We start from the raw sequence: 12884 nt of genomic DNA on the forward strand, positions 1-12884 counted from the left end.
CTAGACCAAAAAAAAAAAAAAAACTTGGTTCTCAAATCAAAAATAACAACAGCAATTTTAAAAATGTAGAAATGCAATTTGTACATAAAGCCAAAGATAGCTTAGAAATCTAGCTACCAAAGAAAGAAAAAAAAAAATCACAGGATTTAGATGTTCATGTGATCTGCTACCTTTAATTCAAATAAACAAAGCAAAAACACCCAAGTGTATTTGATGCTGCATTTGTCTTGAATACAAAGCCATGCACACTATGCTACACAATCACATTCTTATCACTTGAACATTAACTTTATTCTAAGATTTTATTTCAGTACAGCTAAGTGTAGGAGATACCATAGAAGCACAGAAGACACCTGAACATAAGGCTAACTTTTGAAATTTGATTTTTTTTTTTGTCCTTAGAAACACATCAGTAGAGGAAACACACCAGTTCTGAACAGCACCAAATTCAGAATAGAGACATGTCCCTGCAGGTTGATAGAAAATGCTACACGTTATCCAGAATATAACTGCTCTGTAAATCTACAGGCCAAGAAGTCAAAAAAAAATTACAGAAACTATTGGATATACAACAAATGCAGAAAAACCTGTGCTAATTACATCACTGACACAAGTTAAGTGCACAGTAATCAGACAACAAAGTGTTAACAGTCAGTGAGTTACCATGTAATTACCGTTGCATCCAATGGAGTTATCCAGTACTGTATGTACTGCATTGTTCCTGTTATTATGTGGTAACTATCAAATTACCACGTGTCATCACTGTAACATTAGGTTGATCCACTATGGAAATTCACTCTGTTCAACAGTAGTCTAAATTCTTCATTTTGTCCCTCTGGTGATGTGGACAGGTGGATTACGTACTGAGCTATACTAAAGTCAGTTAAAGGACTAGGTTAGGCACTTCATAGATTAAACCTGATCAAACAGCCTGATCCTGCCACCTTTTCCCACTATGAGTTTCATTACTCTACTGCAGATGGGATAATACTTGACAGGGTACTACTATGTGTCCCAAAGTGATCATTTTCTCCTTAAATTTCCTGTAAAACCTACATCAACTTTCCCTCTCAATGGCTATAGTAGTCACTATCTTTAAAAAAAAAAATAGAGTAGAAAAGCAGGTTTTGCCTGCTATAAATGAAAGGGAGTCAAGATGTCAGGAAATCCATTTAGGACTTACACTGTTACTAATCTATTTTACTGGGAAGACAGATAGAAAATATTACTGTGATTGGAGGAGAGCGTTTTGGAGGTTCAGGTTTTTTTTGTTTTTTTTTTTTTTTTTAAGGGACAGACAGATACATAACGATAAGCTCTGGTTCACATGTTTTCTGTATTTACATTTCTGTAGAGAACAAAATTAAGTGTTAGAAGTGTTTTAAAGTAACATTAGGAATACACACAAGTCTTGGAAACAACCCAAGCGAGGGAGCAAAACTGTAAGTGTAGCTCTCAACCTGGGAACCTCCCACACTACAACAAACTCATTAGCAACTGCTAACAAGCCACCTGGCGTGAGCTACATGATAAGTGAAAATACGATGGCAAGGATGTTACAAAAATGGTTATCACCCATCAGTGCATTCACTACAAGGAGTATTTTGCACATATATTTTACATTAACACTTGGAAGGTGCTCAGATGTTATGCGAATGGGAGCCCATGCAAGAGCCCACACAGATGACATCGTGGCTTCAAGGGGACAGGATTGCTCACCATTACTTTAAGTGACATCTAAATAGGTGCACAGCTGAATTTATGCACAAATGAAAATCAAAGACATTAAGGGGACAAAGACAATTGGGTAATTATATATATATAAAATTTGAAATATTATAAAAGATTTATCCACACTAAGAAAGACAGTCTTTTCTTACCATGGATTAGTTAGCACACAGCAGAATGCTGGAGAAGACAAGGCAATTATTGTTTCACACAGGTTAACAGGATAAGATATACACTCTGGGGAAAGCAAGATTTATTGACAACTACCACATGTCATCTTCACGAGGACTGGCCTCATGTTTGCCAGAGTACACAAATTAACATAAAGGTAAAACATTTCTTTTCTCCCTCCTGAAGAAAGGCCTGAGGTCTCAGAAAAAAATGTGGCTATGCTCATTTTCCTTGCAGAACACTGCCACCTCAACAGCTGTAGCCCATAGCTGAGTTCTTTGAAACAGTTCACTGAAAGATAAAGGTATTCCTATGACTACATCTGATACACAAGAAAATGGCTTAAAGGCAGGTTTTTGCCAAAAATGCCCATATTCCCCTTCACACTTCTACACACAGCATTTCTGACCACTTGCAACTTATCAATCTGCCAGTGACTCACTGCGTACAGCACTGGAGATGCATGCAATTTTCAAATACCAGGAACTAACAGTAAGGTAGCTAGTGTACATTTATTGACAAATCATGCACTGTTGTCTGTTCAACAATTTACCTCCTTCAATGTTTTCTGGAATCCCTTGCAGAAATCAGTTCCCCTTACGTTTCAGTAGTTCCAAAGCTGTTTAATAAGGTACGACAGTCAATGGTGCCAACAGTCAATTGAGAGGATAACTCCTTGCAAGTGATTTCAATAGGGGACCAGAAGTAAGGAATGGAAACAGATTCATGTCCTCATATTACAGCTAGGTTGTCCTTACACTGTCAAATATAGTGCCTTCAAATCACAAGTTATATTGCCCTGTTTATAGTAACAAATATGGTGGAACAGCGTACACATAATACAGGAGGTTTCACCACTGTGTCGTCTAGCCCTGCGCTAAGGAGAGATGGTAAAACAACAATAGCTTCCTAGCCTTATCTGCACTACATCTTGCACCATTTACCACCCCAAGCATGGAGGTGTGAGCCTAATCCTCTGAAGTGTAATTTTTTAAAATAGTTTGGCCACTCAAGATCCACTCTTAACTCTATAAGTGCCAACAACATTGTGTTTAAAAAGATCTATAGTACTTAATTTGCTACCACATCATAACGAAAACATCCTGCCCTGGTAAAAACTGTTTCTGTAGAAAGAACTTTTATATGAACATGGGAATATTTCTGAAATACAGTGACCAGCATCTCCAGCACTAAGATCTTTCAGAACATTGCCTCAAATAAAATATTTGGGCTAATACTACTTGCTTAGCTCATGGAAAATTATGTATCAAGTTATGAGGGAAGGGGAACGAGGACATTGTCTCTTTAATTTTGTATGCATGATAATGTTTTTAATCACTAAGGTCATACCTGTATGTGATGACTGACAACTTTTCAGCTTGATTCAAAGCAAACAGCTGTTGGTTTGATTGCCTAGCAACTAAAAGTTGATGGATGACCCTTAAGATGGATAACTACCATAAATCACCTCATTCAGACTCTCAGGGAAAAAAATTAAAAAACAATGGTTTTCATGACATTTCCTGCACTCCATAATGTGCCATGATAAATTTGGCTGCCTTATGGATGCACAGTTGTGGTTGCTGAAATTAGACACTTTTGTTTTCTGCATTCTGCAGTCCTTGTAGCCCCCTCTGTAAGGTGTGTTCATATTAATATACTCTACTGTCAGAAGAAAGTAGAATACCAGAAGCTACTGTCAGTCACCACAAGGCAGGGAGAATCTGTATTGAATCTCTGCATCACCAAACAGCTTTTAATCAGGAAACAGCAGTCTTATATCATAGCTATGGCACTGGGCTACATGCATTAATAATGGTTACAATATATTTAGTGTAATGACTTGACCCCGGTCAACATTACTGATGCTGTGATTAATATGAATTTGATAAACTGCTTCCTCTTTGAAGACATTTCGTATGTTTCTCAAGCAAGAGAAAAATACTTTTTATGTAAAAGTAAATATGGCAGGCCTTCATAGTGGCATTCCGATTTCAGCTGCACAGGTGTAAAAATAGATTTCTCAGGATTTATATTACTGTCCCTGAAACTTGAATCTACATCGCAAAAAAAAAAAAAAAAAAAAAAAGAGACGACAGACATCCCCACTCTTATCTCATTAACAGAAAACCCCCCAAACCCCTAAACCATGATTCTAAATGTAAGACCATATTCTCCCCAGAATATTCAGACAGAAAGGGAAATTCCCTTTTATTGTTGTAGATAATAGGATTTCTGTTTGTTATGTACAGAATACATATGCATTGAAAAAACAGATGTTCATAATTGCTTCCATTGTTTGAATTAAAAAAAAAAAACTCTTGAGCTTGACTATTCATATGAAAACTCTCTTACTGAATCTGGTTTACGATGGCAAAGTGATTTCTGGTTTTGTTTAGACAAAAAAAAGGGGAGATAATTTGTTGTAAGTTTTAGTACATCCTTGTGAAAGTGCGAACTTAAATGTTAGTATGTGAGCAGTTCACCAAAGACAACAAATGTGGTAAGAGTTGCCTTCCTTTTAGTAGATACCTGTCAGTATCAGTAAACTACCTCTAACGCAAATTTTCTTGTAAGATATTTTCCAAAGTATGACACATGACCCACTGATCGGGGACAGGTCAAGACGGACACAACCTATGTTCAGAGGCGTGAGAAAGAACTTCAAAAACTGAATCAGCGCAAATGGAAGATATGCAACTTCAGCTGGGGAGCAGGGCAAAGTCATTGGGAAAATGATTTTAAGGGAAGAGAGTTTCAAGTTGCAATTGAACTATCAGAACTTGTGTGAAAAATCTTGCTTGACACTACTTGTGCTGTATTTGAAGCTGATAAGGAGCTTTACGCTACCATCTTCAAGAACCTTCCCATTTACTGAAGTCAGTTGAGCACTTTCTGAATTAAAGTTAATTCATTTCTAAAAATCAAACATGAAAAGTCATGTTCCAAAGCATGAAACATTGAGTACTCAGAGATTCAATGAAGCACATTGGCATGCTGGTGGTGCTAGATCAGAAATAACACTTTAACTGAACCACGTCCTCCGATTTTCCGCAGGTTGTTAGCGGCTTTCCAGAACATAAACTTTGAAAATACAATTTTCACCTGTAAGATCCAGACCTACATTTCCTAATTTCACATAAAAGCAGGAGGTAATCACACTACGCATGAGGCTACCAGGTCTGCCATATTTCTCAACAAGCAACAAACTTGATGCTCCATCAGGTATGCGTGCAATTTACCAGACTCTCCATTTCTGTAAGACACCTCCAGCAGTAAGTGAATACGTAGTATAGACGCTCTTTGTCTCTCCAAGCAGAGACAAATGTGGCAATGGAACAATGCTAGCTGCAATGCTATTTATTTGGAGCTTCTGAAATTTCAGATCACAGCATTCTATAATCAATATTTTGCATTATTCAGCCACAGTAACCCTTCAGCTGAGAACCTAACCAGCATAATTCACACAAACAAGAGTCTCAAGTGCACCTAGATATGTTTAACATAAAAGCACTTATATACATATAACATTCAGACACAATCTCTATTTATTGTCTCAGCTTTAAGTCTCGGATGCCTGCGGGAAGGACCCACTAAAGAGGACAAGATGGCTTGCTGGCCCTTTAAAACTGAAATGCTTGTTTCCTTTCTGGAAGAAAAGTAAATCATGCTATAGTGAGTGGAGCTTTGAAAAAGCATCCATCCATTAAAGTTCATGGATCCTCGTTTCCAGATTGTCCCTCCCCTGGCTGTGTCTCAAGTTACAGCCTTGTACAATCCAAGTCTAAATAATATTCACTATGATAAATGACACCATAACTCCGATATCCACAATCAATCTTTGCTTTAAAGATACATCCATCTTCAATAATGTTGATGGGGATTCTGTAAAATGGGAAACGTGACTGTTTTCCCGGCCTCCTAACAGTGGGGGAAGGAAGCTCTGAGTGATGGCTGTCAGCCCACATCTGGCTGCAAAAATAAATTAGCCTTATGTAGACAAATGAAAGGACCAGCCCTGACTAGAAAACAGCCACTCCTGAGCAAAGGCTAATTTATAGGACTCCTTTCTGGAAAGTTCCTAGCTGAGGCTACAGTCTCCTTAGCTATCTCTTTAAATGATATCTGATGCTGTAAATAACTTCAGTGTGGTAGGAACTATGCAAAGTACAAAGAGTGATTTGGTGGGGGAAGGGGAGGAGACAATAACTTTCTCACATTCTTTGTACATGATCGAAATGTAAAATTCAGCCATTTAAAACACACACACACACACACAAAACTTTTGTTTCAGCAAAAATATTGCTATATTTTGAAAACATGCTCTTCTTTGTTTGGCAGAAGATTATTTTCCCTGTTTTAAATCTTTTGTCATCTCCTGGCTGCGGGACTGAGGTAACTACATAACAGAAATTAAACTCTTCAGTGCAAGAGACACCTTCAGGTTTGGGGATTTATTTTTTCTGTTAAATACTATCAGCTTTTCTTTTTCCTCATCTTCCCCCTCCTCCTCACACAAGTGTTTCACAAGAAGTGTGTCGAGTCCTACCCAGGTCACTTCCTCTGCGCAGGTGCTCTGTGACTCAGATGCCGAAAAGTGGCATACAAAGGAACTACCTGCTGTATTTATTTCAGCACATGGTTTCGAAATAACCCAAAGGAAAATTTAAACAGGAACATGGAAGAAAACTCCCCGTCTCACTCACTCCCTCACATGAAACACAAATCTCTACCTGTGCACAGGACAGCGGCTACCCTTTTTTCATGACTGAAATACTTTATCACCTTATTCTTTATGTCTTTGACCTTGTCCTGCTGTAGAAAAACCTAGGACTTTAATTCTTATAGCGTACAATATATGAGATTAAAAACATACACCCCCCCCCCCACACACACACACAAAACAGCACTTTCCAGGGGCAGCCGGAGAAACGGATGAGGGAGCAGCCCCATCCACGTTATTTCTGCGCACCGCCTAGCCGGCAAGGCCTCTGAGCGTCACAGCTGCCTGGGGAAGATCCTGCAGCGGTGGTGTGGGCTGGCGGTTGTGGTGGTGGTGGTGGTGGTGAGGGTTAATTCTGTGAAGGTTGAAGGACTTACAGTAATGCTGTGAAGACAGAAACATCACAGGCTTTCCTGGCAAGAGGCTCGCAGAGGGTAGGAGGGGACTGCGAAATGAACTCTCTCAGGCTTTGTCGTGTACGTTTCCCAAGGCCCGGCCTGGCCCCTTTGATAAATGACACATGTCATTCTGTCAGAGGCTGACACTGCAGCTGGGAGGGCTGGTGATGTATGACTCCACTGAAAAGGAAATCAACTTTTTGGCACCAAGTAAGACTGTGCCCTGTATAAGGATTTTGTTTCTCAAAAAGTGAAAGATAGACTTAGGATTTAAAAAAAAAAAAAAAAGTTGAAAAACAGATTGAACGACAGCTTACACTTAACATAAATTAACTCGGTAATGGTGAAATGTGCTAGCCTGTGATAAATAAAAGCTACATTAGTCAATTATTAATCACACTCCAACTTGTAGCCAAAACCCATGACTTAAATCTGAGGCCTGAGCTGCCTTACAAACAGATAAGACAGTGTTTGATAGATGTCTTGCATAGTGTAATCAGGAAGGAATCAAAGGCTTAGTGGTTTAACCAAGGGGGGTGTGGAAGGTTCTGGAAACTGAGACTGGGTAAAGTGGATAACTGGATTGAAAGCGCCCTTTCACTGGGGATACAGTATATCTTTTGACTGCTTAAAAAGAGAGAGAGAGAAGGGAGGAGGAGAGAGAGAGAGAGAGACATATCTGAATTTGGTTTAATCTTTTTTTTATATACAGGAATGTCTTGAAACTGTATTTCCCTCCCCCACCTCCCACCACCACTACTGTGTTAAATCATTTAAATCTGATCACTATTAAATGGATTCTCACCGAGACATCAAGTGTTTCAAATATGATCGTTTTGCACGGATTACAATTTAAGCATTTTATTTAATCGAATGAACTCGCATCAGGCTGCAACACATTCATGCAGACACAAGCTGTAGAGAAAAAGCACAAAGCTGCATAAACTAAATGATTCCTATTCACCCAGACTGTAAAGACAAAATAAAGGATTTCAGACAAAAAGAAAAAAACCCTAAAAATCCAAGAACCCTGGAGGGGGGAGGGGAAGAAGTGTTGCAATACCTAAAAAACAGGATTATACATATCTGAAAGGCTCAACCTGCGCATCACCTGGATGAGATGCAACCCTAGAACTGCTCTGCTTTTTGTTTATCCTCTATAGGCAGAGCAATACGATGACAACTGAACCCAAGGGTTCATCCTCTGACCAGAAACAGAACTAGCATAGCACTGAAATACCACTGCTACAAGTTCAACTGCCCTGAAATGGCTAACCTATGCTTTCTGTAGGCCCTCTGCCCAGTGGTGGCTTTCACACAAGATGCGAGTTTCACCTTCTGCCTCCCAGTGTCAATGTTCTCACATGTCCTCCACACCATCCTAAACTCTGCTTAAACGGAAAATAAAAGGTCTTAGGTGGTGCACAGATCCTTGAATAGATGTGTTTCTTCAATGAACTGTAACCTCAGGTCCTGATCTAGCAATGGGCTGTACATGGGCGCACCCCTGTGACCGCACAAAGTCAGTTGCCAGATCAGGGTCTTTGGACCGGATAAGTCGCGTTCGAATGTCAGCTGTGCTTCTACGAGCAATTAATAGAGAGCATCATTGGGAATGGAGGCGCTAAATCACACAAGTGCTGAAGTGCTTTCCTGAATCAGGCCTTAAGGAGTACTGTTATCAGCTGTAACACTGTATAAACATTTGCTTCTCAATCAGTAATTTACATATGCTTTACATCACTTCCAGTGATGTACTAATCACACTGGTGTACCAATGACTCGGTTAGAGCCCCTGAAAACTCAGACACAGAGCATAATCGTGATATGGCACAAGTGACTCCAGTTTTAACCATGACACAGAAAGGATGCAGATCTAAGTGAGGAAAGAAAATGTTCACAACATCAACCAAGAGGGACTTGATCAGACAATTTCTCCAGTCACAAAAGCACTGCAGAGAAAACCTCTGACCTTTAAAAAGAATGATTACTTTTTTTTCCTCCCCTCTCAGCATGCTGCTACTTTATACTCCATAATACGGTAACTTTTAAGTGGTTTTTTTGTGGGAGTGGGTCCTACTGTGTTCGGTGCTGTACAGACACACACGAGGAAACAAATGAGCCTTTAATGTTAATCAAGTGAAACTGCATCCTTCAGTTTACACGTGCTGTACATGCTTGGCTTTTTCAGTAATACAAAGATGAAAATAAAAAGGATGTCATCTGTAACTGTGAAAATTGCACCACTGGTTATAGCCAAAGTCTGGAGTTTGTATTCATTCATATGCACATATGTAGGTACATTTAACCACATATATATACATGTATTCCCATGTCTTCCAACCTAGCTTCAGGATTTTACGTTACAAAGCAATATATTGAAGTGGTGCTGTGGTTTGGCCAGTAAAACCAAAAGTGATTCAGTTTACCTCAGTTTTTAGAAGTAAACTAACAGTTTAGCTCAAGTAAAATCTAAAATAATCGCAACACCTGAAAATGACAGCAGTTGTCTAGATCTCAGCAGCTATATACCCACTCATCAACTTCAAGGTGGTGTAGAGTGTGCTTAACTGAAGATTTTAAAAACAACAACTGAAAAAAGCACAAATTTCAAAGTTAGTACAATAAGGAAATCCTTTGAAACCCTAACTTTAGCGACATCCCCTACACACAGTACAGCTATTTTCTCAATATATGTAAAATTTGACTATAGGAAGAAAGATAAGGAGTAGGGGGAAATGTGTATTTGAAAACATACGCACGGAGTCTGATGGTTTAGACTTCTGCCTTCTTATTGCTAAAATATAATTTTTAAGTCCATAAAATTTCAGATAGTGTGCAAAATGTTTATATATTACCAAGGTCTCCCTTTAAAAGGTTTATACTTTTACTTTATGACCTGTCCTTGATTTGACACTTCCGCTCATCAGAAAGGGATTTATAAAATAATCCTGAAGGTGAGGAACAGACATCTGTCAGGGACTGGCTGAGTTTCACTTTGCGAAATTTAAGAAGGGAGAGAAATCCTGTTAAGCTCTCTTTAGTCACCAATAGACATCAAAGGTAATAATTAAAGAAGACAGACGTCATAAAAATAAATTTATGTAGTTCTTTATAATGCACAAGCACTCTAGTGTGTAAAACATCTATTAGAGTGAAAGAAAATACAACATTCCAAATGAGTAAAAATCTGTTTTGTTTGAGTTTTTTGCCTACTTGGGTAACATTAAAAAAAAAAATACAAGTTTAAACTAAAGTCTTTCAAAACCTTTGCCATCTGTGGGTACATGAACTATGGATGACCCCGAATGATTTGCACTCTGCTCAGAATCCCTTAGAAAGCACGGGAAAAAGTATCATTAAGAATGACTGATGACTGCCAGTCATGGTTGACCTCACCCAAGCTTTGGTCTCTGCCTCAGTAATAAGCTGTCCTTTATTAGCACCAACACTCCATAAAAGGGGTGTGTTTAGTCACAGGATAGTGGCCTTCTAATGCTCATTGCTTCTCCCTGAAAGATTGATTAGTGCTCATTTTTACTGCCTTCACAGTATATACAGTGACAGTGCTGCAGAGTGTCAGGGCCTGCAATATTGATGGTAAGTACAACTACAAACTGGAGGTTTGGAAAAGGCAGAGGACTGGGAGTTCACTCCTCTTTTCAACTGGAAAACACTACTACTACAACAAAAAGAACAAAACACAAGCTAACACATGAGCTACTGATATTCTGGTATAGGATAAACGGAGGCTAGGGAATTCTGTCTCCCTGAATAAAGGCCATTTAAAATACGAATCTTAACAGCAAAGGTTTTTTTTTTTTATTTTGTTTTGAAAATGCACAGGCTTTTTTCTTTCACCTACCAGATGTTAAGACAAAAAGCATTACCCAAAAATGGATGCTTGTGTTCATTTCTTATATATTGATATTTCAGAACTGCTTTTAAGAAGTGACTTACAGCGTAGGAAAAATTTGTTGTAAGTGCCCCGATTTGCAAACTACTGCAATGTCCCTTTGCAGCAGCAGGTGCCTCTTTGAGGGTAAAAAAGAAAGGAAATGTGTCGAAAATGTGTTGGCCATGAATCTTCTCCTGCACAAACGTGCCTACATTAACATGACTTTTCTGCAGCTTTTTTTTTCTGCAACTCTCACATTTGAAGTCAATGGGAACTCTGCAAATTCCTTCAGTGAAAGTAAGATCTGAGTATAACCTGGCAGAATCATGTAATGTAGTACGAAATTCCATACAGTGAAAAGAATATTTAAAATAGAGCAAGACCCAGATGTGTTCCTTGCAAAGCATCAGCATCGTGGTGATGAAAGAGCAGGTAAGGATTCATGAACTATTTCATATTAAGAAATTCCAACCTGAACACATTACTTGGAAGAGCCGAGCCTTAACTTGATTTAAAAAGTAGAACAGAATTGAAAACAGTCTTTAAAATCGGTGCTTTAACCAGAGACTTTATAGCATATGAGGCCAGCTTAAAGTTATACTGTAGTAGTTTAATATGGAACAACTTGTCCATATGGCTCTTCCTGGGAACGAGTCATTTCATGTGTTACAGCAAGATACAGCTGAAAAAAGGCATGTTTCACTGTTCCTTGTATATAGCTGGGGACTTGGGCACAGCAACCTCATACCAAAAAGTATTACAGCAAGAGTTTACCGCATTAATAATAGGATGCCCTACTGCTGTGACACATTCTGTACTTTGAAATAAATATTAGTCACAACAGTTAGGTTTTAAATTCATATACTTTAAAGCTGAGCTGTAACTATGACACTTGCAATAGTGATGATTTGCCAATAAGGCCTATTAACTATCTTGCAAAGAGCTGCTTCTTTTATTCAGCCTGTTGTACTATCTTAACAATATCTTACATCATTTAATCATTTTAATTTATTCTTACTTTAAAAACCCCAAACACTGGCACTTGAAAACTGGATGTTGGAAATTCATAGTCACACTTTTGTGTTAGATTATCAGTTGAATTTTCTTGCATCTAATAAATAATTTCTTTTTTAATTTAAAAAGAAAAAAAAATCTGCTACATGACTACATTTTATGAGACATCATGGCCCTAATCCTATGGCACTGAAGTCAATGGCAAGACTCTTTCGTATGTAGTTCTTTCGGTCTTTGGATCAGGCCCATCCTGAAAAGCATCCATTCTTTTCTTTCACTACATTTACCTTTCACTTTGTACAACCTAAATGACATGATTAAAAAAAATAAAAAACGTAACATTAAACCAGTGTTTTTAAATCAGGAAAATTTAGTTGTAAAAAATTAAAACTGTGGCAAAAAATATTACTACTTCAAATCTTGACATTCACACAGCTCCCAATTCTTTAGGTGGTTAAAACTGACCCTGCTGTACAGACGAAAACGGAGACAATGATATGCAGCACTGTGACTATTAGCTTAGAGGGATTCTACTTGGCTATTTTCCTGCAGCATGCACTGCAATCACAATAATAAAGAAATCCTGTATTCCACCCTAATTCACTGAGAAATAGGAACGCTGGAAATCTAAAATAATTAAATCAATTTTAGGTTTTTCAGAATGGAAAGGAAGCGTCTTTTTCATATGAGCTTTGAATTTCACAAAGATACAACAGCCATGGGAGAAAAAAAAATGTCCATCAACTAAAATAAACTGTTTAGTGTTGCAGCAGTGTGGTGAACAAACAAGAGCAAACCAAAAAATGAGATGCTGGGAGAAAAAAAAATACAAAAAATAAAAATAAAAAGGTTAAACAGGCAGTCTGGATAACAGGCCTGCTCCAGAAAATATAAAAAGGAGAGGATATCCAAGTTATGGTCTGATTTTTTCTTCTTTTTCCATCTTGCTTTT

At 38.2% G+C, this 12884-nt stretch overlaps 1 protein-coding gene across 4 annotated transcripts in view; it reads right to left on the reverse strand.

The window, feature by feature from the left end:
* The window catches only part of TSHZ1 (teashirt zinc finger homeobox 1), a 56481-nt gene that overhangs the window by 31710 nt on the left and 11887 nt on the right, over positions 1-12884 (reverse strand). Inside the window, exon 1 of one of the 4 annotated variants that reach the window (XM_009670140.2) lies at positions 7000-7097. The exons of the other annotated variants lie outside the window; for them this stretch is intronic. Coding sequence (XP_009668435.2) covers positions 7000-7024 — 25 coding nt within the window. The 5' untranslated portion in view covers positions 7025-7097. Of the gene's footprint in view, positions 1-6999; positions 7098-12884 lie in introns of those variants that run through there. 4 annotated transcript variants of the gene reach the window in all.

The sequence above is a fragment of the Struthio camelus genome, chromosome 2, assembly GCF_040807025.1.
Source record: "Struthio camelus isolate bStrCam1 chromosome 2, bStrCam1.hap1, whole genome shotgun sequence".
In the NCBI taxonomy this organism is placed as follows: Eukaryota; Metazoa; Chordata; class Aves; order Struthioniformes; family Struthionidae; genus Struthio; species Struthio camelus.